Source organism: Ischnura elegans, chromosome 2, assembly GCF_921293095.1.
Source record: "Ischnura elegans chromosome 2, ioIscEleg1.1, whole genome shotgun sequence".
In the NCBI taxonomy this organism is placed as follows: Eukaryota; Metazoa; Arthropoda; class Insecta; order Odonata; family Coenagrionidae; genus Ischnura; species Ischnura elegans.
In genome coordinates, this window is record NC_060247.1 from 72,642,109 (window position 1) to 72,664,534 (window position 22,426).

General features: G+C 39.8%; 1 protein-coding gene across 2 annotated transcripts in view; it reads left to right on the forward strand.

Moving 5' to 3' along the window:
* Window positions 1-22,426, forward strand: part of LOC124153955 (rho-related BTB domain-containing protein 1) — a 335,400-nt gene that overhangs the window by 153,084 nt on the left and 159,890 nt on the right. The window contains exon 1 of one of the 2 annotated variants that reach the window (XM_046527387.1): window positions 14,734-16,321. The exons of the other annotated variant lie outside the window; for it this stretch is intronic. Coding sequence (XP_046383343.1) covers window positions 16,304-16,321 — 18 coding nt within the window. The 5' untranslated portion in view covers window positions 14,734-16,303. Of the gene's footprint in view, window positions 1-14,733; window positions 16,322-22,426 lie in introns of those variants that run through there. 2 annotated transcript variants of the gene reach the window in all.

Sequence of the window (22,426 nt, forward strand, 5' to 3'; positions counted from 1 at the left end):
GGAACATTTCCGTTGAAGGCGGTCGGTTCGCGGAAAGCCTTGACGATGTTGATGCCTCTCTACCTTGGCCGTGAACTTGCCCCGCCGGAACGGCCCCAGAGAATGGCGGAAGTTCGGTTCGACGAGTGAATAATGCTCCAATTGTGCGAGGAAATAGTAGTGGGGGATGGAAGTTGGTGGTGGGCGATGGAGAATAATGGGCTCCAAGTTGGGCATTTTTGGAGTCTGCCTTTTGCAAGGTTTCGCGAGAAGTCGGCTTCAAATAGGTATTCGCTTTAAGAAATGTGACCGATCCCTATGAAAACCTCGTGTTCTGTTTCCACACGTAAGTAGAGCGCATTTTGCAGTTTCTAAATAGTTCGTATTATGAGCTCAAGAGGGCGCATCATTCCTATTAGACTGATCTTTTTCCGTGGCGTATTACATGTGTGAAACGTTAATATCTTCTACCAAACATCTTCGACTTTTTAGGGCGTTTTAAGGGGACCCTTTTCAAATTATGTAAGTTTTCGAAATGTTCAAATTCTACCTCATTGCTTTTTTGAGGCGTATAATTTGAATACAGGGTTATAATTAAAAAATGGCGCGGGTTTAAACGTGGTTTAAATGAAAATAGAAATACGAGAATTACAGAAACTCGTACTTACCGTTTTAAGTTTTTTATTTTTTGAAAATTTCATCTTAGGTAGTTTTTTTTATCATTAATAAATTTCAATGTGTGCTCCCTCAGTTGCTCGGCAAGTGAGAAACCCGGCGTTGACGTTAGCCTTCCCCTGACTAAAGACTTTGAGGCGACCACAGTTTAACGTCCTATCCGACGGACGGAGTGCTGCACTTTAAGTGACCTCCGCATGGCTCTAAAGCAGGGATCGAGCAGGCTCTGGAAAATCTTTCCAATCTATTTCTACTATCTTCCTATGAATTACTGAAACCGCACCATTCGTCTATGGTAGCCTATATTTGAGGAACAATTATTGGTGTTATTACAACTATTTCTGTGTATTCCCTGAAAATTTCGGGATAAATTTTAGCCAACGTCGCGAAAAGACACTAAATAAGTGCGGTCGAACAGAAGTGATGCTTCATGTTAAGCGTTTGAATTATTTATTGTCACGCCGAAAAAGAATGGGTGAGATGGTAATATTGAAACATTTCCTTGGAATTTGTGTTTTCAGTAGTATAATGTACATAAAGCAATCATTCACTCTTTACTCGGGAAATTTGCGACCTACTTCCTCTCATACCGGGATTCAACAATTTTTTGCCATTGAGGATTCCCTGAAATATTGAGTAACAAGTAAGTCCGAATGTAAGTTCGGTGCGATGTCGCCGATGGTATTTTTTCGCGCATTTTTTATGCTATTTAATTTTATACTATTGTATGCGAGTCATTTGCGGAATCTCTTTAAATTCAACTTATATTCTTTGAATGATAAACAAAGATAATATACTGCCCATTAATTGTATTTAACGACTCTCAACACATGTTTCTCTTCGTGCATGTACCTGATGATGATTGTAAGGCAATCGAAACACGTGTTGTGAGCTGTTAAATAAAGTTATTGGGCAGCACGACATCTGTGCTAATCATTCGATATGCCGTCCCTCGATGTTTCTCCGTAAAGATTGTCCTCATATTCTGTATTTTGCATTTTCAATAGAAACGAGATTTGTGGTATAAAATATGTATGTCAGAGCGAAAAATATTTCAATCGCGGAGTTTCTATCCACGAAAATCCGAATTCCTACCTTTAATAAATTCATGTGTTCATAAATCGACTTTAAATAACTGACTTTGATAAAAATTTGGCATGAAAAAGGTCCTATATCTGCGCCCTCTGTTAGTTAGGGGAGCTCGTGGCGATGAATAATCTTAGCGATTATCGAAATATCGTAGCATTAGGTACCGTAAGGTGAATGGGCGAGAAATTCTCCGCATTCCTTAGGGTCATTTAATCACGTGAGAGGGCATTGTTTTCCCGTTGCTTGTCTAGGCCATGGAGATCATCTCTCTCTTCGTCAACTACTTTTTGTGAAGACTGAATTACACTTGTTGCTCGTCATTTACGTGCACATAATCGAGTTAGCTTTACTTTATATGTACTTGCTTATTCATTTTCCTCAAAAATATGCTACGATAGATATTATTTATTTTCGAGCTCGGATTAGTTTGCATAACTTGAGTTCTTCATTATTTTTGTATGCCATTCATTTACTTTTTTGCTTTGTTATGAAATAATTCTGTCTATTTCTTTCCCTCCATGTTTAAAACTCCACGCCTTCCTTCTTCCCCACCAACACACGCAGTCAACTTTATCTTAAGAGGTTGTTTCCAAAAATATTGTTGGAAGCATAGTATCATATAAGTAGCGGAACAAATCTGTATATCATGTTGTAGGGGATTATTTTATCTCTATGCTAATAGATGTAATCAATCCGGTCAAATTAGGTTTTAAAATATTGTGCATAAATCCTACTGTTTTATAGCATGTGCTACTGTTTTACTGAAAATGGTCCAGAGTCCAAACCCCGATATCCCGGCCTTCGGATATTCCTATCAACAATTCTCGGAGTGCGTGATGGCCCGGGGAAATAAACTGGCCCCCTGCGTCACAATATGTGTCATTTACATGCCTTTGGCATAATCTGGGGCGAGCCCTACCCTTACCTATCCAAATAAACCTTTGGTCTGATTCGCTGAGTCAATGACAAGTTTTCTTCGATAAATAAAATGATTTTCATCACGTTGTGGTTATGTATGGCTAGCTACTGGTCGTCAGCTAGTGATAAGAGAAGAGGCCCGATCTATTTTTAAGCCTTAAGCGGTCGAGAGCGGGAGTTTTTGTGTCTCGCGAGGAGCGGATAGATAGTCCGCGTTGTGGTTTTTCGCGGACCGCAACGCACTCTCGAAGGCCTCTCGAGTTCCATCGTCGAGTGAGCGATACCGCGCACTCCTTCTCACTCTCTCTCCTTTGGGGACACGGCTCTCTCTCAAGGGTAACTGGGACACTTCTCTCTGAGCACGTCCATGTTTTATTCAGTTCCGTCCGGTTGCCGCAGCGTCAAGTGCGAGGTCGGTTCTTCCTCTGGGTCGGGTTACGCGTGCAATTTTGTAATCCCAACCCATTTTCCTGTGTGACTACATGCTTTTGGTTTATTTCACCATGGGTTGATGTGGAGAGGAGGCACCCTCTTCTCCAAACCCCGGCCCCATTCCATACGAAGTTATTTGCATTATATAATAATTGAATGATATGGAACAGGTGAAGAGAAAGGATCTGTAAAAGAGAAAAATAACGTAGGTGTTCAATGATAATCTGACGGGAGAATTGAGTGGAGAACTGCGTCAAACCAATTTTAGGGTTGTTGACTAGTGATGATGAATATGTAAATGAGTAAATAAGTACTTGAATATATAAATAAGATGAAATGTCTTGAAGAAAGCACACTAAGCGATAATATATGTATGTGGCCGATCGAGGAGAACGGACAAAAATGACACTTAGAAAAACACAGAAACACATAAAGAAGGACACTCACAAAAAAGTTTTTTGTGAGTGTCCTTCTTTATGTGTTTCTGTGTTTTTCTAAGTGTCATTTTTGTCCGTCCTTCTAGATCGGCCACATACATAAATAAGATAAAAGGTATATACAAGTGATCAATTATATATATGCTATATGGATAATCAGTGCTGTGCAAAGAAAGGGACCCTCGTTACGATTATCTACAAAATAATTCTAATAGAAATTAATCGTGTTTCCAATCCAGCGAAAAGGTAATGAATTCCTTAGCCTTCCATGACACTTTCATAATGGATACATGTTAAGTATGAGACGTTCAATGTTTTAAGTAAAAAGAAAACAAAATAATAATCATTGATATGGAATCGAGGATATATCAAAACGTCTGTACCATCCGTACAAACTCGGGTACGAGAAGTTACGCACTATATCATAAATAATAGAATTAAAAGAAGTCAAACTTGGACGTGTGGCGAGGTATTAAGTGTGTCCCATCTACAAAATAGTGCTAGTAGTTACTTTTGAATTTATAAATGGCAACCGTTGGGGAATGGATAGAAATCGAGACGAAACATTCCTTACAGCTGTGAGAGAAACTTTGGCTTTTGAGGCTTTATTCGACCGTAGCACCATTTTCATTTAATCCACACGTTTTCATTTTAATGGCACCGTTAATATGGTATTGAGTCAAAAAGTAGTATGGTATTTTGCCTAAGTTTTATTTTCATCATAATTTTCATTTTATTTCGTACTTATGTTAGCAATCCGAAGATTGGTTTGACGCAGCTCTCCACTTCGTCCTTCTTTGTACAAGCCTTTTCATTTTTACGTATTTATTCTATTTTACATTCTTTATAACCTTGCCTTTCTTCCTGTCCAATTGTATTTCGACGATTGCCTTCATCAGGCCATCTTGCTTCACGATGTGGCCAATCAAGTTTCCCCATTTTCGGAGTTTTAGGAGACATGTATTTTCTCCCGCTCTCATTAGCACTTCCTCGTAACTTTCCCGGTCAATGCATTATTTCTTCGCCATTCTTCAGTGGAATCACATTTCGAATATTTTTCGCCCAATTTTCTCAAAAATCGTTAGTCGTGAGATGACTTTATCGTCCTACAGTGATGGAGAGCATGTTTAGTCAAAGTTTTGTGAAATATGACACTGTGGTTCTTGGCTTAACCTCCTCAATTACATTTTATTCCTTGCGAGGATTTACCGGACGCGCTTCGCTATCTTTGCGTCCGATTCTGCTCCGAGACTTGGGTCTTTGCCACGAGTTCTGACCTTGGAGCGGGGGAGCAAGTATTTATGCGGCAGGCTGGCTGTCCGCCGCTGGCCAGGGGGGTTACCACGTAAACGCCGATTCCGAACTCTCGACTTCGACTTCGGCAAGCGGCGCCGAAGTTACGTCACATTCGAAGTGGTTCCCGATTGTTGCGACCACGTAAGCATTTCATTCCGAATTTCGGCACGGCCTCGATTTCGTGGACTTGTTTATTCAATATCATTCATCAGCATTTCATTATTTACCGCAATCGACGTAAATAAGTTTATACAATAAAAACAACTTCTTTCGCGCTAAAAGTAATGAAGGATATTTACAATACGAGCAACTATCTGAGTTACTTACCTCAAATGGAAATACCTCTTATTCTGTGTATTTGTGAAGCAGACACACCCAATGTGGCACACGTTCTTCATTGGCTGCAAATGATTACGTCATTGTTTCATCCGTCAGTTATTGCGTCTCTTCGAAAAGCTCTTCGAATTCGAAGCCGGCGAGTCGAAGGTTGTTACGTGGTCGAGCCAAAGCACCTTCGGTTTCGTCTTCGGCAAGCCTTCGGAAGCGGACTCGAAGTCGAATTCCGTGCCGAAGGCGAATCCGAAGACGGTCTCGAATTTACATGGTAACCCCCCAGGACGGAAGTCGAGGTGCTTGAACGGAACTCGGCCAGGCCGCCGCAGGCTAGAATGCCTCCAAGGCGATCGGGACGAGGGAAGGATACGAGCGTTAGAGTCTCCGGCCTGTAGGGATTGAGGAAGTCACTCGAGCTCACGACGATACGTTTTAGAGGGTGCCGGATTATCGCGATGGCTTGTATACTTTTTAGCGCATTTTCTCAAATATATATGTGAAAAAAGGCGGTATTGTATTCATTTTATCTGTATTTACAGAATACAGACGAACAGACTGGCAGAAACAGGAAGTAAACATATTTTTGAATCGAAAGTGAAAATAGTATAGAGCTACAAGTTCTGAGTAGTCCTTATTTCAGTGGTATGATGGTAAAAAATTGTCACTTCAACCCTGAATTCATTTGGACCGAATTGAGTTTTGTTGGGCAACTTATACCATTGATGAAAACCACTCACTAACTGTTGCGCCGCAGGCGCGATGCAGCTGTCTCGATGAACCAGTTCACACTAACCAGCCAGTTGACATTTGACTTATATTGTTCGCCAGTGTTTTATGCTGTGGGGGTTGTGTTGTGTTTGTGTGAGCGGAAACTTAAACTAATGAATGAGTTGAACTTAGTAGATTTTTTTACATAAAAATATTTGTTTTATTTTTTCTTTCAGTCATGTATATTTTTACAATGTTTTTTAAGTATCCATTTCTTTGAGTATATTTTTTTATTTGAAATTGGCAACGATTTTTTATTTATTTTTAATCAAATATTGAACATTTAAACATATATAATATCTTATGTGATGTTTACTAATTTTTTAAGAAGGGAAGGCATAGGAAAGACTCAAAAACGAGTGATTTTCTGAGGTAGTTTGTATATGGTGCGAGTTGTTGGGTCATAATCCCAGAAGTCTGTAAGGAGTGTGTTTTGGATTTCCCCGAGGCTGGACTTAAAGTTATAACAGAGAAGAAACTTGGTTCCTATATAGCGGGAAAAATAAAACTGCTCGAATACTAAAAGATTTCTGCGTCACCCGGGAAAACCCATCAAGCAAAAATTAACCTTGAATGGACTCTAATAAATGTATTACTTTTATTTTAATATTATAGCTCTCAGGTGTAAATAACATATTTTCATTTTTTTCCAGGTGAGTACCATTTAATGCAAGCAGTCATGGAAAAATCCGGGCACTGACCGCACACTGTGAGTCAACTTGGCCATTGTAAAGTCATTTCTCCTTATAATCATTACTGCTTAGTATAATAGCATAAAATATTTATAAATATTCCCTATTGAAGTATAATTCTCTCTATTGGAATTTACCGTTTCATTCGCCTCAGTAAATATTTCAGTGGATTGAATTTATCCAACTTACTTCATAATCTAATGTACTTCCGTCACTTGTTAGTGTTGCACTTATTGGATTTTTCATTTCCAGTGGAACTGGATCGTGTTCATTAAAACATTTAAGATTTGAAACTGGAATTTAGTATGTTTCTCTTGTACTCGATACAAGTGACTTCATCTGATTTGTGCACCGATTCATTTTTTATGTGAATTTAGTCTAGTTGCGTGCTGATAAATTTTTGATTCCTTATAATGAAAACGTAGACATTATTGTCCATATAAGAGAACAATAGGTTCGCAAGATATTAATATAATTAGCCTTCGTAAGTAAAAACAACATTATCCTCACGGATGAAGGATTTTTTTTTAGAAGCTTCCTCGGAGGTGAAAGTCGAATCTCGAAATATCTTTGTTTTGAAATGAAAAACGTTTAATGCCACGTATATGTGTAATTACAATTAAGCAATTTCATGAAGTCATGCCGCAAACAATTGAATTTATTGTTTAGCTCTTTCATGTGTTTTATCGTTTTCATAGATTATCTTTCTTGTCCGTAAAAAATCATATGGTAATTATTGTGAACATAATAACTATGTATGTTTCTTATACTATTTATAAATCTTTAAGTGCTCCACATTAACAAATCTCAGCTAAAGGTTTAGGAAACTGAAGTACCGGCAAGCTCTTGTGGATTTCATCATTAATATTGATGCTCAACATACAGTGAAACTTGCATCATCTATGTTGGAGGAAAATAATTAATCAAGTGATCCATTCAGATTGGACATGAATGAAAACTCTTTCAGAGCATAGACTTATAATTTGAGTCCCTGCTATGCATGGGGCTCGAAAATAATCCGATTACTCGAGGTAGTGTATAAATGCAAACTTTCCTTCGCTTATTTGTTCTAAGGGGGATCGGGTTGGTGTGGTAGCTAGAGTGTTGGCTTCCCACCTGGCGGGCCCGGGTTCAAATCCCGGCAGCGGCAGAGAATTTTCAGAGACTACCCGATCCCTGCTTGAATGTTGTGTGGAGGACATTTCAAGGGCAACACTCCGTCCGTCGGATGGGACGTTAAGCCGTGGTTCCCTTGGCGCCTTTCGTTAAGAGCTGGCTAATGCCGACGCCGGGTTTCTCTCCACCCTTCCTAACCTACCCTTCCCTCATGGCGCAAATGACCTCAGCTGTCGGTCACCTCCTCCAAATACCATACCATATTATTTGTTCTAGCGTGACCGGAGGGAAGGTCGTTGAAGAGGCGGGGCTGTGTGAACGGCGTTGCTTCAGTCGGTGGCAGTGACTCTTTGCTCGAGAGAAAGGACCCCATTCCGGTATGCACGAGACATGCTTCACGTCACGTAGGTCACTAATCCTCGTCACATCTGCTCTAGCGCAATGCTGATTTTTTAGGTCCTCCGCGGTCGTAGAGGTTTCTTTCAGCATGGGTATTGAAACCCGTTGCAATGGTTTTGAAAATAACGGAGGCAAGTAGATGGGACAAAATACTAATATCGTAAAATTCTGAGCTTACGAATGCCTGTACAGCTGCGTGAAACAGCATTTTGATATGGTCGTAGAGGTATCGTTCAGAATGGGTTGTAACATCAGACAATTTTTTTTTCTCACAAAACCTTTTTTATTTCTTTAAAAATACAATTTCTTTGCTCGTCTCATTCCTTCAAGATCTTTTCTTAATGGCTTCTCTCTCAACAACCCCCTATTATCTCACAACAACTCCTTGGTAAAATAACAGTATTAATTGAACAGAAACATAAATATCAAACGTTACGGGATGTTGTAACCCGCTGCGATGGTTTTGAAAATAACGGAGGCAAGTATATACGACAAGAAACTAATATCGTAAAATTCTGAGCTTACGAATGCATGCATAGCTGTGGAAATCAGCTTTTAGAAGGGATATTCAATTCATTTCTCAAACTAATATCGTTTCCATTTTGGCGACGGCAGCCACAAATTATCTACAGCTCCTGGTATAGCATACGTGTTATCCTGGTCGATGTGTTTCATTGCTCCAGGAGATGATATGTACGCATGCCATACCATCGGCAAATGTAAATTAAAATCAATGTATAAATACGGGCACTTAATACTATTTCACGAAAAAATCTCTCTTCGTCCCAATTTTCTTGTATTTACCCAGTAAACTTTACGTGTTGTATAATTTACATTCACAAATAGTATAGATTATTCAAAGATGTATGTTGCGTGTTTGCCATATTCACCTAAAACCGTGCTCGGTGAAAACAAAACCTAAGCATATTGCGATGTTTTCATTTATATGCTCTATCGTCGAATTTAGGTTTGAAACCGATATTCACAGCAAATCATTACCTAGGGGCCGGCCCATTATAATTTCCATTGCCTTCTAATTGATCTTTTTCCCCTTTTTGTCCATCATCACGGCCGAGGATAGCCTCGCAGCCCCCTCAGTCAATTGACACTGCCAAAGTCACAGGTGGAGTGATAGCAACTGGTACTCAAGAGTAGTAAATCTCACTCTCATTGTCAGTAAAGTCCTGATAGCACATAGGAATGAAAAAATGATTACCGCTGCGTATTTCATCAACTTGTATTTTCAAGGGCGTGTATCAATTTTCGAACGGCTAGTATTAGCGGTGGGCAACAAATTGGATTCCCACTAACTAAAATTTATTTTTAAATTTTAAATTCATTCATATCATTTGGCCTAAGACATCGTATCTACAAAACGTAATTTGATATTTCTCGTGCTAAATGGATACAAGTTAAATGAAATATTCCATAAAATATTTTTTAAAAATTTTGGAGGTTTTTAATTTTGTCATTTTTGGGCGCAAGAGTTCAATAATTTCCCCTTACATTTATCTCATTTTTGTTTCCTTAATTCAATGCACCTTATAAATGCATTGATTTGACCATTTGATCCTTTTATAATTGCTCAATTCACGGCAATAAAACGTGATACCCACAAATACCAAAGAAATTATTATTTTTCAGGTATTCCACCGATTAAGGTAGGTTTACATGGAGTATTGCGAAGCATTCTGGTATTATCATGTTTATTCATGGATTTCCCTCTTCAATTTACTTTACTTTAATGAGGAATACCCCCTATCTCTTTCTATAAAATATCCTATTCTCTTCCTTCCGCTCCCTCGTTTACCCAAAATTCTTTCCTCTAACACTGTTCTCCCCACTCAGTCCTCCCACTACCCCAACCTTCTCTCTCCTCATTAGCTCATCAATAAGCACTCTATTTGCGAAAGAAATATTATTTTTTAAGTTTCCTCATAGCTAACTTCTAAAAAAGCCGAGGAAAACATAATTTATATGTAGGTATTGATTTCTTCATTATTTTAATTCCTTATAGTTTATAGTTGTGAATATAATAGGTTTGAAAGTTGGTAAAAAAAAAGTTGTAAGCAAAGTAATGCCGCCAGTTTAAGATATTATTATTTCCACGAATATATCTAATGACAATTGAAGGTTTGAAACTGGAGGAGTAAAAATATATTACGAGCTCAATTGTACTAATATTTATATAAAAATGTATGCAATATAAATAGCCGCATGGTCGATTTAGAGTAATCCTTGTACATAACGTACGCTTACTGAATATCTGTAAAGTCAAGCCTTGGCACTCTGCTGCTCTGGGATTTTCTGCGTGACCGTCAAGCATCAGTTTTACCTGAAATTAGATTTAGATTTTAGAGTATATTTCTTTGCGCAGATTCTTCGTACAGGCCGGTGATTTGAACGTGAATGTAACACGCAAGGTGACTAAAGGTTTCGTCATTCCGCAGATGTGATGCTGAGTCGGGAAAGGACCGAGGAAATCTAGAAACTCGGAGGTGACTCACAAATTCCCGAGAAATGTGTATCTGTACGTGAACTGCACCACGTGAATCTCCGGTAGAGCTTTCTTCCTTCATCGTTCACTAAGTAGCGGTTATTAAACCTCGTAAATGACCGTCTTTTAGTCGAACTGACTGCCAGTCGGATATCAGCTTGAGGTGCTGGCAAAAGATAAAGGTTTTATGGCGTTTTCCCAACTTAATTAGCATCCAACGAACATAATTCCTCCTGTATTTCGTTTATGTCATTGGGTGCTGAAATTACTAAGCGAAAATTCGTAACGATGAAGATGCATCAATAATGTTGTTGCTCATTATTCCAGACTTTAAAAATCTAGGTTAAGAGCGCAGTAAGCTTTTTCGATTGACATTAATCAATTCTCAAAAATATACGAAAGATACACTTTTTTCCATTTTCGGAATTCTAACTGAGAAATATCAGATTGAAGTATTGTTATCCTTCAAAATTCAATCTTTCATTTTTGTTTCAAAGTTACAAAGTTTTCTGTGTGTTCACGAAGTATCTATCTTAACGAAGCCATGATAAAAAAATTAGGTGAAAATTATTTTTAATCACATTGCCTCCATAAGTTAGGAAACTTTCTCTTTAACATTTACAAATATATCACGGTTATCATTCATGGAACAGCGTTTTCACAACGATTCATTCAATTTCATCTGTCATATCCTTCTTTTAGGGAGTATTTAACACAAGTATTAGTTTTTGTATTAAATGGTACAACTGCGCGCACAATTTTAAGTCAAGGAAGCTCTTCTAGAACCAGGTATTTTATATTGGCCTTGGTAATTATTACAATGAGCGTTACATCTGTACTGAGACATTTGTTTGTCGGCATACATTCATATTTCGTTTGTATTTATAAATATTATCTTATGACGCTGAAACAATTTTATTAGTATAGGGCCTATACTATAGGCTATATGTAGAAGCTAAACTTAATAGGAAACTTGATTAAACCTTAGGCAGCCACGAAAAGTGAACATCCAATGTCTAAAATTATCTATTTATGCTCAACTATCATTGGTTGTTGGTATTTGAATCGTTTTTCAGATGAACAGGGAAACGAGGTAGTTATCGAGTATTGCCTATCAAATGGAAGGCTGAAGATCATTTACTTCCGTAATTTTGCAATTTCTGATAAGAAATGAAATTCATGAAAACCTCTCAAGGTCACGGATAAGATACCCATCTTATCTGAGCCAAATATTATCAGCACGATAATATTTTTTGTATCTGATGCGTTCAGATATCTTCGTCTGTCATCAGCCGGTTCATCCCACTGAAATACCATGATCCATTTTTTTCTTGATACCATCTTGTGCTTCTATTAATAAAATTAAACTCCTTAAATACTAGGAAATGCTTATCCTCTTCCGCTTTTATGCTATTTTTGCATTTGAATTCAGAGCTTTGGTTAGTGTAATGCTGATTCCTCCTGAAAAAGTTGTGAAAGCTCATTGAACGTAGGCTCTTAAATAAGATTTATTACTGGTGAATTAGGTACCCCGATCTCTTGTAAGAGGATAACTCAAAGAATCGCCGAACCACGATTTTAGACCTAATCGAATTCCCAACCACTTTAATTTCCAACTATAGATTTATCGTTTTTGATATTTTTTTATAGAAAAACCGATGTTAATGAGGTTTTCTTATTGAAATTATAGATATACCTGACCAATGGCAAAATACCCGAAGAACACTTTTTGGCAGCCACAATAGTTTTAAGTTTTAGTGTAGTTTCGTTTTCGTTTAGAGATAGGGTTAATCGTCTTATATAGCCGAGTTTAGATGAAGTTTGTTTTTTAACGCAAAGTATGTTTTTATATCATCGCTGGAGAATAGCCAGTCTGTCACACTTCCACCAAATCAAGCCTGGAAACACACTCTGTCATCGAATATATAATATATTAGGTTTAGGAGTCTTTATCATAGATATAGCCAAGGTTTTCCAGGAGAAGAGTGAAACTGGCGTATTCTTACCAGTTCAGTGCGGATTAGTATCTCATAAATTGATGGTTCCGTCCGCTTTTAAGGAATTCCACTGAGACGGGGAGACGATCACTGATCGGCCTAAAAACGGCCTCCGAGCACGGAAAGATAGTGAGAATGATCGTCGACCCTCTACAGCCTGCCGGGAGCTTTTACAGATTTTCGTGAAGACGGAGGAATAAAATTTTTGAGTCTTTCCTTGGTATGTATGGGTTATTTTAGTCCTCTTGCTTTCTTTCGTTCCCATGCTGAGATTAGCATCCCGAAAGATGAACATCGACTGTTGTTTTTCTCAACTCGCACGCGACGTCCCGTGTCCCTCATCTCTTCTGAGCCGGTTTCCCATTAACATATCCTTCCTTTACAGATTTTTATATTTTTAATATCCAGCTTCTTCCATGGGCGATGAATGCCTTCGAATTTCGAAGGCTGCAATCAATCGATGGCCTCCGATAATTAGGATGAGAACTGAAAAATCGAATCCTAATTCGACTTTTGTCATGGTAAGTGAGGAAAGATAACAAACTTTGCTTTCAACAACTGTACCTTTAATCGTCGGTTCGTTTCGATACATGGTATCATTTTCAAGACTAGTCATTAATACTTGCATATCATTTTCAAGACTGTTAACGATGCAATCTATCGGAACTAGTCGACGATTTAAGGTTAGGTTGTAGAAAGCAAATAGTTACGTTTCCTAACTTAAAATGGAATTGTATAAGGTTTAGGCCTCAACAATCCACTGTATTTTTAATGATTATCACTTGTTGAGAAGGGTAACGGTCCTTGGACTGCAACATCAATCATTGTTAATTGTAGGTTGTTAATGATCACCTATTGTTGATCACCAGTCGCTTAATATATTTTGTAAGACCACTGACTGGAGGAAATCATCCATATTGTTGATGGCTAGCTATCTGTCGAGGAAGTGTCAATTTTCGACGAGGAGTGTCAAATTCTGAACATCGATTATTTAGGATTGCTGATTATTCAAGGATCGTAATTGTTGAAGACCATCGATTTCACCCTCGTGTTGTTGACTGTCGATTATTACGATGTGACAATTTTCAATTGAATTGATGGACCACTTACAATTTAAAAAACATCGACTTGCGACAATTAAGTTTACATGACCGCTAACATCTCGTAAATAAAGCGATGGAAAGTCACAGCAGATGTTTCGGTCTATGGGTCCATATTTTGTTCCCGTTTTAAAACCTCTGAATCGCGCTGCTCCTTCTTGAGTTCTTCTTCGTCTTTTCTGGAGGGGAAAAGCAAGTGGCTGGCTGGGAAGAAGACGAATATGTGTTTGTGTGTGTGTTTATATGTGTGTGGTGACTGGGGGCGGAGGGGAGGTCAAACGGAGCGGGATTGTCTGGAGGGGAGCGAGGGGAGGTGATCGGGAGGGGGAGGGGAGGTCGTTCCCGGAGAGAGGGAGAGGGGGTGGGGAGAAAACAAGGCGTGCTGTGGGATGGTGATGGCACGCTCGTGGTCTCTTCGGTAGTACGCCGCTTGCACTCGAAGTAGACGGCCGTAAGTTCCCGTGCTCACGCGAGGGAGGAGCGAAAAATATTCGGGTGGATTTCGGAAAATAGAGGAATCGGAAGAAAGGGCATATTACTTTTGATTTGCCCCAATGCCCTCACGGCTTTTAAGTCCTCTTTTACCATTTCTCCGCCGGGTTCCAGAGAGTGTTTTTTTGTGTCCCATAAGCGCGTTTGGATTGGGGAGATTTTATTTTTAAATCCCCTAGTCCACGTGGAATTCTACGCCCACAGAAATAGCTCCAGTCGCTCTCTCTCTCTTCCTCTGTATACGCGTCTCTCGTGGATGAGCGCAGCAGACAGAGGAGCACAAGATATCATCATTGCCGCGCCTTACTTCGCTTCGAGAGGAGGATTTTCCTGGTGTGGACGTCTGTAAGCGCCGCGGCGCCCCCAATTGAACGAAGGAGTGTTTTGTTTGGATTCGCCGCCGCCATCTTGGTTGTTGTTGTTTTCGTCCCGATCGGGCAGTCGGCCAAGTTGCAGGCCGATCGCTGACGGGCGGTCCTTCCCGCCTAAATACTCGTCGAACTCCCGTCTCCTTTGACTGTGAGGCCCCGCTTGGAGTTTTTTTTCGTCTTTACCGTACCTGCCAAAGTGAAGTGTTATACTCACTGCGGTCGGGCCCACGTGGCTTCAGAGCTTACTCAGTTTCGTCAAGCGATTGACGTTTGTTGAGTGTTTTCGCGGCGTGGTGCGTGTCCGGTTCATTATTTGGCTGCGCGATTTCCGTGTGCTGTCTTCCAAAACTGCCTACTGAACATTCCCTGGGCACCTTCGCTACTGCGTGAAAGTGATTTCTCGTCCGGTAACAACGGCGATTCTGTGGAGTGGATGGGAGCGCGTGTGAAAATAACCCGAGGTGATAATAGCTCCGCTGCGCGACACCTCCACGGAAGAGGTACCTGCGAGATTGGCTGAGGGAAGGTTCGAGAAGCGTAAACAAACAAGTACCGGAGGGAGCAGGCTACGGTTAGGGTTGTTGTGGTGAAAGCATATGCTAAAGCGTAAATCTTACGACCGTAAGACGAATAATTTTCTTTTGTTATAAAGTGGTTGGTGTTGGTTGTTTGTTTGGGTGTGACCACGAGGATTAAAGGGAGAAGCGAACCTGCTTGGCGACAACAGACCCACAAGGTGTACTCACTTAAGCCTATCACCCTTAAAGAAGGCGGAGTGAGTGTGACTGACTTGACTGGTCTAAGTTCCCGTTTTTTGCCTCCTTCGCTTTGAGAAGCATAGAGATAGCAGCCGAGACGGTTTTATCTGTGTATCTTCCCCCGCCGCAGATGTAGGGGAATCTCCAGGGGAGAGGAATCTAGTCGCCGGGAGAGTGAGAGAGATCGCCCGGGAAGTAAAAAAGAGGGTTTCGCTGGTGAAGAGGAGAGCTAGTAGCCGCTCCTCTTTTCGAGTCCACGAACCTTCCGGTGATTTTTTCGGCGACGTAGGCGCGAGTGGCAAGGTGGCCATCGTGGAGGGCGCATAGTTTCCTCTGGAATCGTTGGAGGGGAAGGCGGTTGGAGAGGAGGGAGGTGTACGTGTTCACGCCAGGAGGAGGACCTAGAAGTGTTAAAAGTGTCGGGAGGCAAGAGACGGCACGTTTCCCTGGGCAGGCCTTCGGCGCCGCCCCCTGAAGTCTCCCCAACCGTGAACCCCGTCTCGCATGTATAGAGCAGAAGACGGTGAGGCCGCTAGGCGCGACACCGTCACTCCGAGTCGCTTCCGGAAGCACCGCCGAAGGGGTTGCCGGAATCTATTGGTCGGTTCGGCTGCGACTCAATCCGTCGCGGCGGTCCAGAGGTGCGCCGCTAGGACGAACCTGCGTGCATACCGCTGGTCTTGCGGCCTGGGTCCTCCGTGTTCGCTGCAGCGCGCCGCTGCTACTACAGCCGGAAGGGGCGAAGGAGGTTGTCGGCGGAAGAGGAGCGGGTCCAAGTCGGCGTCCCTGAGGAACCCTCGACTCCTGGGCTGAGGTCGCCGGGAGCATCCTACCGGAGGAGAGGGGCGTGGACCGTCTCTTTCGCCTTGAGATTTGAGCAAACGCACCGGAAGCTGCCGTCTTCCCGCTGCTCTACAAGTTTCTTCTCCCACCTGAAAGCACCCAGGACGCTGAATGAAACTGAAAAAGAGAGTACGTCCTATTGTGTGAAGGGTTTAAGTTAGCTGGTGGTGGTTGAGAGCATGGCATGGGGCTTCTTCATACATTAGTCCTAGGTTAAGATCAATCCCTATTTCTGCGTTAAATTCCATCGTGGTCTCAGGAAACGCCCCTATGACTCGGAAAGATTACTCTCGCTCTGATAGCTGTCAATATTCCAGTGACAGTTCTGATGGACTAATTGGAATGATCAGGTGCAATATTCCTCATAAGTACCTTAAAATTCGAAGCGGTTTTCAATGTTGTTAATGTCGGGGAATAGCCCCCATTTCCTTGCTCTCCATTCCCCTGCCTGTCACCACCTCCTTCAATTCCCTATCGTCAGTTCCCCTCTTACCTTTCCTTCCAAATCACTTTCTCCATAATATGTAGAATTTGGCTCCAATTAGTCAATTGTACCCTGACGATCATGTTTCTACAGTGAAAGCCGGGTCGAAGTGAAAGATATTTTTGTGTAAAATTCACCCAGTTATTCCAATTTAGACAAATTCAACCCACGTCATAATAAAATTGGGATTTTATGTCCTCATACTGCGCTTGTGTCATTCTTTAAGTTTATGAGGACACATCACTGCCGCTCGTATTTTGATTGTTTTTCCTTTCTTAGTTCTCTTTTTGATGTCACGCGATCACCTTGGAATTTTCAGCGGTCCCTTTGGCAATATCAGGAGCGGATTCAGTTCGTGGTTTGATTTTATTGGATTTAGTTCGTGGGGGTCCATTACTAACCGCGGCACCTTGAAGGTATGCAATGATCCTCTCAAAAGAGATAATGCGTCTGAGGTATGATATGCGTAGACAAGTGGATTTTAGATTATCATCAGCTATTTTCAAACATTTTTTAGCTGGTGAAATAAAAACGTCTATTGTATAGCAATCGTGCAAATGGCCATATGTACATTTTTTCAGTACCAATGACAGGGTGTGGCCAATTACCATCTGTATCTCAAATGGCACGGTCATCCTCTCTATCTCATATCGGTACAGAGGTTAAATTTTCAAACTTGACGTACAAGTCCATCTTGATGATGGTCTACCGTGTATATCCTAGTAATTTCAAGGTGATAGCGTAAGTTTTTAAACGATTATTAAGTTTGTAAATCAAGTTAAAAAAACGACCTGTCGAGCGGGAGTGATTAATCGTCCTAAGATTGGTGCGTTGCATTGCCGTTGTGATAAGATTTTAAGAAACACGACTTTATTACAAAAATAGTAACCCTCACATTAGAAAAAGCAGTTCGTGTTCTTTTAGCAGTGCGGCCGGACTACTTTTTTGTCACTCCACATGTACATGAACATGTTTGTTTTCGCAGATTTTACGCGTAGTTCCTTAATGATCGAAGTTTTGGAAATTAGTTATAGCTTCAAGTGAAGTCACAATTATAGTGTAAATAGCGAATGTTCTGTTTTATTCTAACGTATTATTAATGACTTTGCGGCGATGGACTAACGTGTTCAAATACCTTGCGCCATAGAAGATGTCTTAAATCAGTTTGCGATGCATAAAAAGTCAAGTGTTTCATCATTACTCTTAATAAAATTATTTTTTAAATTTGCATTCAACTAAACGAAATTTCTGGAATAATTAAAACCTTTTTTTGCGGTGAAATGATAATTTGTTTGTATCTTAATGGAATTTAAATTTAGGAACTTAATTATTCATTGGGGAGAATTATCATTATAGTTTTCAAGTGGTCATTGACAATATGAATACGTGGAATGACATCATTGAATTGATAATTAGTTTTCGCATTTGTTTCTGAAGAGTAAGCATTAACTACGGCAGCACTTGAAGTATCTTTCGACCTCTCTTTAATAGAATTTTTGGGAATGTAAATATTTGATTTTTTAATCATTTTGTTTTTTGGAATGTTTGTGGGAATAAAGTAGAGCACAATCGTGGACGAGTTTACTGAATTTCATCCGTGCAGTGATGCACTCTTTGATGCATTACGAGCTGTAGGCGTGCACGTGACTCATGTTTTTTCATTCTCGATTGTTTGTTTTCGATATTACGGCTTTCAAGTGGTATTTTTGTAATCGACTTTTTCTTCTATCAGTCCTCGCTGTCTCTGCCCTCTGATAATAATTATGAATTGCTATGACCTTTGACACTGCTCTCCCTCTCTCGAAATTAGTCTTCAATTCTTTTTCATGTGATCATATTTCGCCGGAATGACTGGCGCTAGGAAGTCGGATAGCCAGCAAGCTTTAAGAAGTACACTCTTCAACGTGCTTCAAAGCTGTGATGTAATTTTATGATCATTGAAATTTGCATCATAATAAGGTTATATACCCTACTTGCAGACGGGTAGCTAGGAGTTAAGGCCAGGAGGAGGGGGGTTTAGTCGCAACTAATCCTGGAGGGCCTGGGGGATATGTAATACGCGAGGTGCGGGTGCCCTTCCCCAGAAATTTTTTAAGGTAAATCATTCAACATGGTCAGTTTTACAGCTTTCCGGGGGATATTTTATTAATCCTCAACTATTCTATGAGTAATATTTATCCAATTAAGTAAAATGTATTATGTTTTGAAAATTCTCTGCATAAGTATCATTGTAGTTTTGGGAATTAAACTAAGGGAATAGTTTTGGGAAGATAATAAAATTATTCCCCAAAACCCCCCCTCGCTTTGCCACTGCCAACTTGAATAAAATAGCTAAGGGGATGTCTACCTCTGCGGAAATCGTTGTTGCAGGTCATTATAATATCTCTTTCGCCTCTTAATTTTAACTCTTGAGTATTTCAAGTTTTCCGTGCATTTTTCGGAAAAGATGGACCCTTAATTTCAGTACGAGGCATTGTCCATTTCTATGTTTGCCGTCTATTTCTACACTAACGCCATGCTGATGCGACTGGGTAAATTTGAGTAATGCGTTCGTACATTCCGAGCAGTAAATTTATATTCATAAATAGTATTACACGCTTTTTACGTATCTTGTTTTGGGCTTTGCTCTTAATGCGAGCAGAAACTCGTTTAAGGTTTTAATATCTTTTTTTCAAAGTACTCAAGTGATGCCTCAATTTAAAAAAATCAAAACTGTAGCACTCTGATAATATGATGGAACTGATTTTTATCTTCTCAGAGGCTGGTGGATGTCTCAAAATTTCTTTTTGTCTACATACCTATACTGGTTTAACCAAAGTGTTGAATTAGTCCCCGGAAATGCATGCGTGGGTGCTATTTCCCAACCATCGTCTAAGTCACACATTTTAAACAAACTTAATGATTCGTCCTCGTCTTACTGAAAACATCTTAAGTTATTAAATTTAGTTTTGCTCGGATGGAAATTGTAGAGAGATGGAAAATTTCCTTGCGGAGAGATTTTTTTTCTCATAAAGGAAGTGGACGGTTTCATTTCTACCCATAACAGCTCCTTTACTCGAAATTTCTGACTTCCGTTGCATTAGATAAGTTGAAAACACTTTTGAAAAAAAAATACCGTTGAGATTTGAGAGATCGTCTCGGTCTAAAAAATAGAAAGGTCTAATCTTATCTATTTTTCCTCCATTGAACTCTTTGTCTCTATTCCTTATTTATATCACCAAGTGGATGAAAAGCACCCATTTTAGTCAGATTTACCGAGTTGATTGATCTCAGTTGAATTTCATAGATTTTTAAAACCAGATCGAAAAGTTTGATCTGTTGATCAACTGCTTTCCTGCCTGAATATAAGTTTTAAGAAGTCATTAAATTTCTGTATGAATCGCTCCAGAACAATAATTTTCGATTATTTTTCTGCGTTATATTGGGAACCGGTTATATTGAATGAAAAACATAACGCCGAAATTATTGTGTCCAATTGATTTTCTTGAAGTACCTAGCTCGAAAAATATGCGATAATTGGGAAGTATTTCATTTCTTCTTTCTACTTTGAGGAGCTTATTTGGTAGAATTAATGTAATTAAGGGATATACTTTCCGCCTTAATGAGTTTTTGCGTTAAGGCAGCATTTTGAGCACAACCTTTAACGGTTAGAAAATGAAATCGGAAGCTATTAAGGTGTGCTAATGACTCCGGCTTTCATGCTCTGATGATTTCTTTTTCTGTCTACACTATCTCATGTTTTATTCAAGCGATAATTTTCTATAATTTGAATCAATGATGTCTAATTTACGGCGGAAATTTTTGGAGAAACTCGTTTTTTAATGGCGTTACAAATTAGTCATTTCAGGGCTTTTCTCTTTGTTCATCCGGTGCGTACAGTTTTCTACGATAATTTGTATGTTTTTCGCATTTAGTTAACATAGTATTATGCATTGCCTTTACCATTCAGAGACCATGTAGAGTGAAATTAACACATTCATAAGTTCCATAATAATTTTCTCATTATGTATGTGTAATGTTGATTTTTATCGATAACTACCAGTACCACCGATTACAGAATAAACAAATGTGATGTACGAAATCCATGTGAAATCGAAAGTTTGGTCATTTAAAAGTATCGATTTAATTCACTTGGGGAATCTGAGATTTTTTCACGACTTTCTCTTGATTTATTGGTCCTTTTAAAACAGTCTCCGAATATATAAAATAGCTCTTCTGTGATCTTCATATTTTTCATCTACCTGCAAAATTTCTTAATGATTATCAATTATCGTGCCGTCATTAATAGTCTTCCCATATTCCAGTAATGGATTCTGTTAAAATACGTATTTATCACTGAATTTATATCACAATACGTGTTCACTCTCTCAAGCTTCGTCTTCGTAACACCACCTTGTTTTGACTCTTGTATGCATTTTATGTATCGCTACCACCGCGTAAAATACTATCCCCTATACCTAGTAATGATTGCGTTTAGTATCAAAGATGCAAGAATTATATAGCTTCAAATTTATTTTTATTTTCCTGGAATAGAAAATCTTCCTGAGTCGTGGTGTCGCTATGCTCCGAATCTCTTGAAAATTAATCATCACGTTGGAAAATCAAGGCCATGGTTGTAAATTCATTAGAAAGTATTCACGAAAACTTAACTAGGCATAACTTTCTTTATTAATAACCAGACCAATTAATGACATATTCATTCAGTACAGTGCAAGCAGCGAATCGCTCGTTTAATCGGTTCTAGATGGCTTTCTGTAGTTTTTACGTTTCTCGATGGACAAAACTTCCTTGCTACTAAATAATTTCAACCGAAAATTGTGCTTTTCTCAAAAAATGGCTATTGCAATCAATTTACGCCGTCTTAAATTGTTGTAATCCAAAAAACTTTTTTTAGAGTGGTAAACTTTTTAGGATTTCGAAAATTTGCAGTCACCCATCTCCTAGCATAAGGCATTAGGGAAACTATTCTTCAAAATGTACTTCCGCCGGGCTAATTTTTGTGCAAGTAATGAAGTAGCTCTTGATTTTGGGAAGCCTTCGGTCAGAAAATCAATCCCATTTCTCGATATTTGAAGCCATTATTTCCAGAAGGGCGAGTCCCTTTGGCAGGAGCTCTTTATGAACAGTGATGTCTCCATGTTCCTGGGCTTCACCGCGTGGATTTTTCTTTATGACGACAGTTTCTCCGGTATTCCAACCGGCGTCTTCAGGTCGACGAAGACGCCGGTTGGAATACCGGAGAAACTGTCGTCATAAAGAAAAATCCACGCGGTGAAGCCCAGGAACATGGAGACATCACCTAGACAACGCCGCGGAAAACTACGCATCAACTTTATGAACAGTGTTTGTATTTTTGGGGCAACTAGAGATGCCGATATGATTATTTGTTAATGAATGGATATTGTATGCATAAATATTCTCTATTCAATGGGAGTAGCTGAAGCGATGGCTTTATAAGATACTTAGAAGAAGTGGTTCGTCCCAAAACTTAGCCGAATAGACTTCGCTTCTTTGGATTACGAGGCTTCGATTTTGGTATGCTAGTGGCATTTTTTTACGACTGGTTTCCGGCGTTCATCCTTGGATCATGCTTAGCGTGGAGACTCGCTAATCGTCTGATTAGGAAATGGGCCGTGGAGGAATGGCAATGGGTCATTGTCCTTTTCCTCCTCGTGAGCCTTTTGGCCATGCGCCCACTCCCTCCTCTCTTCCTCAGCCATGGAAATAGTTTCGAGAGCAGCTCTTTACCA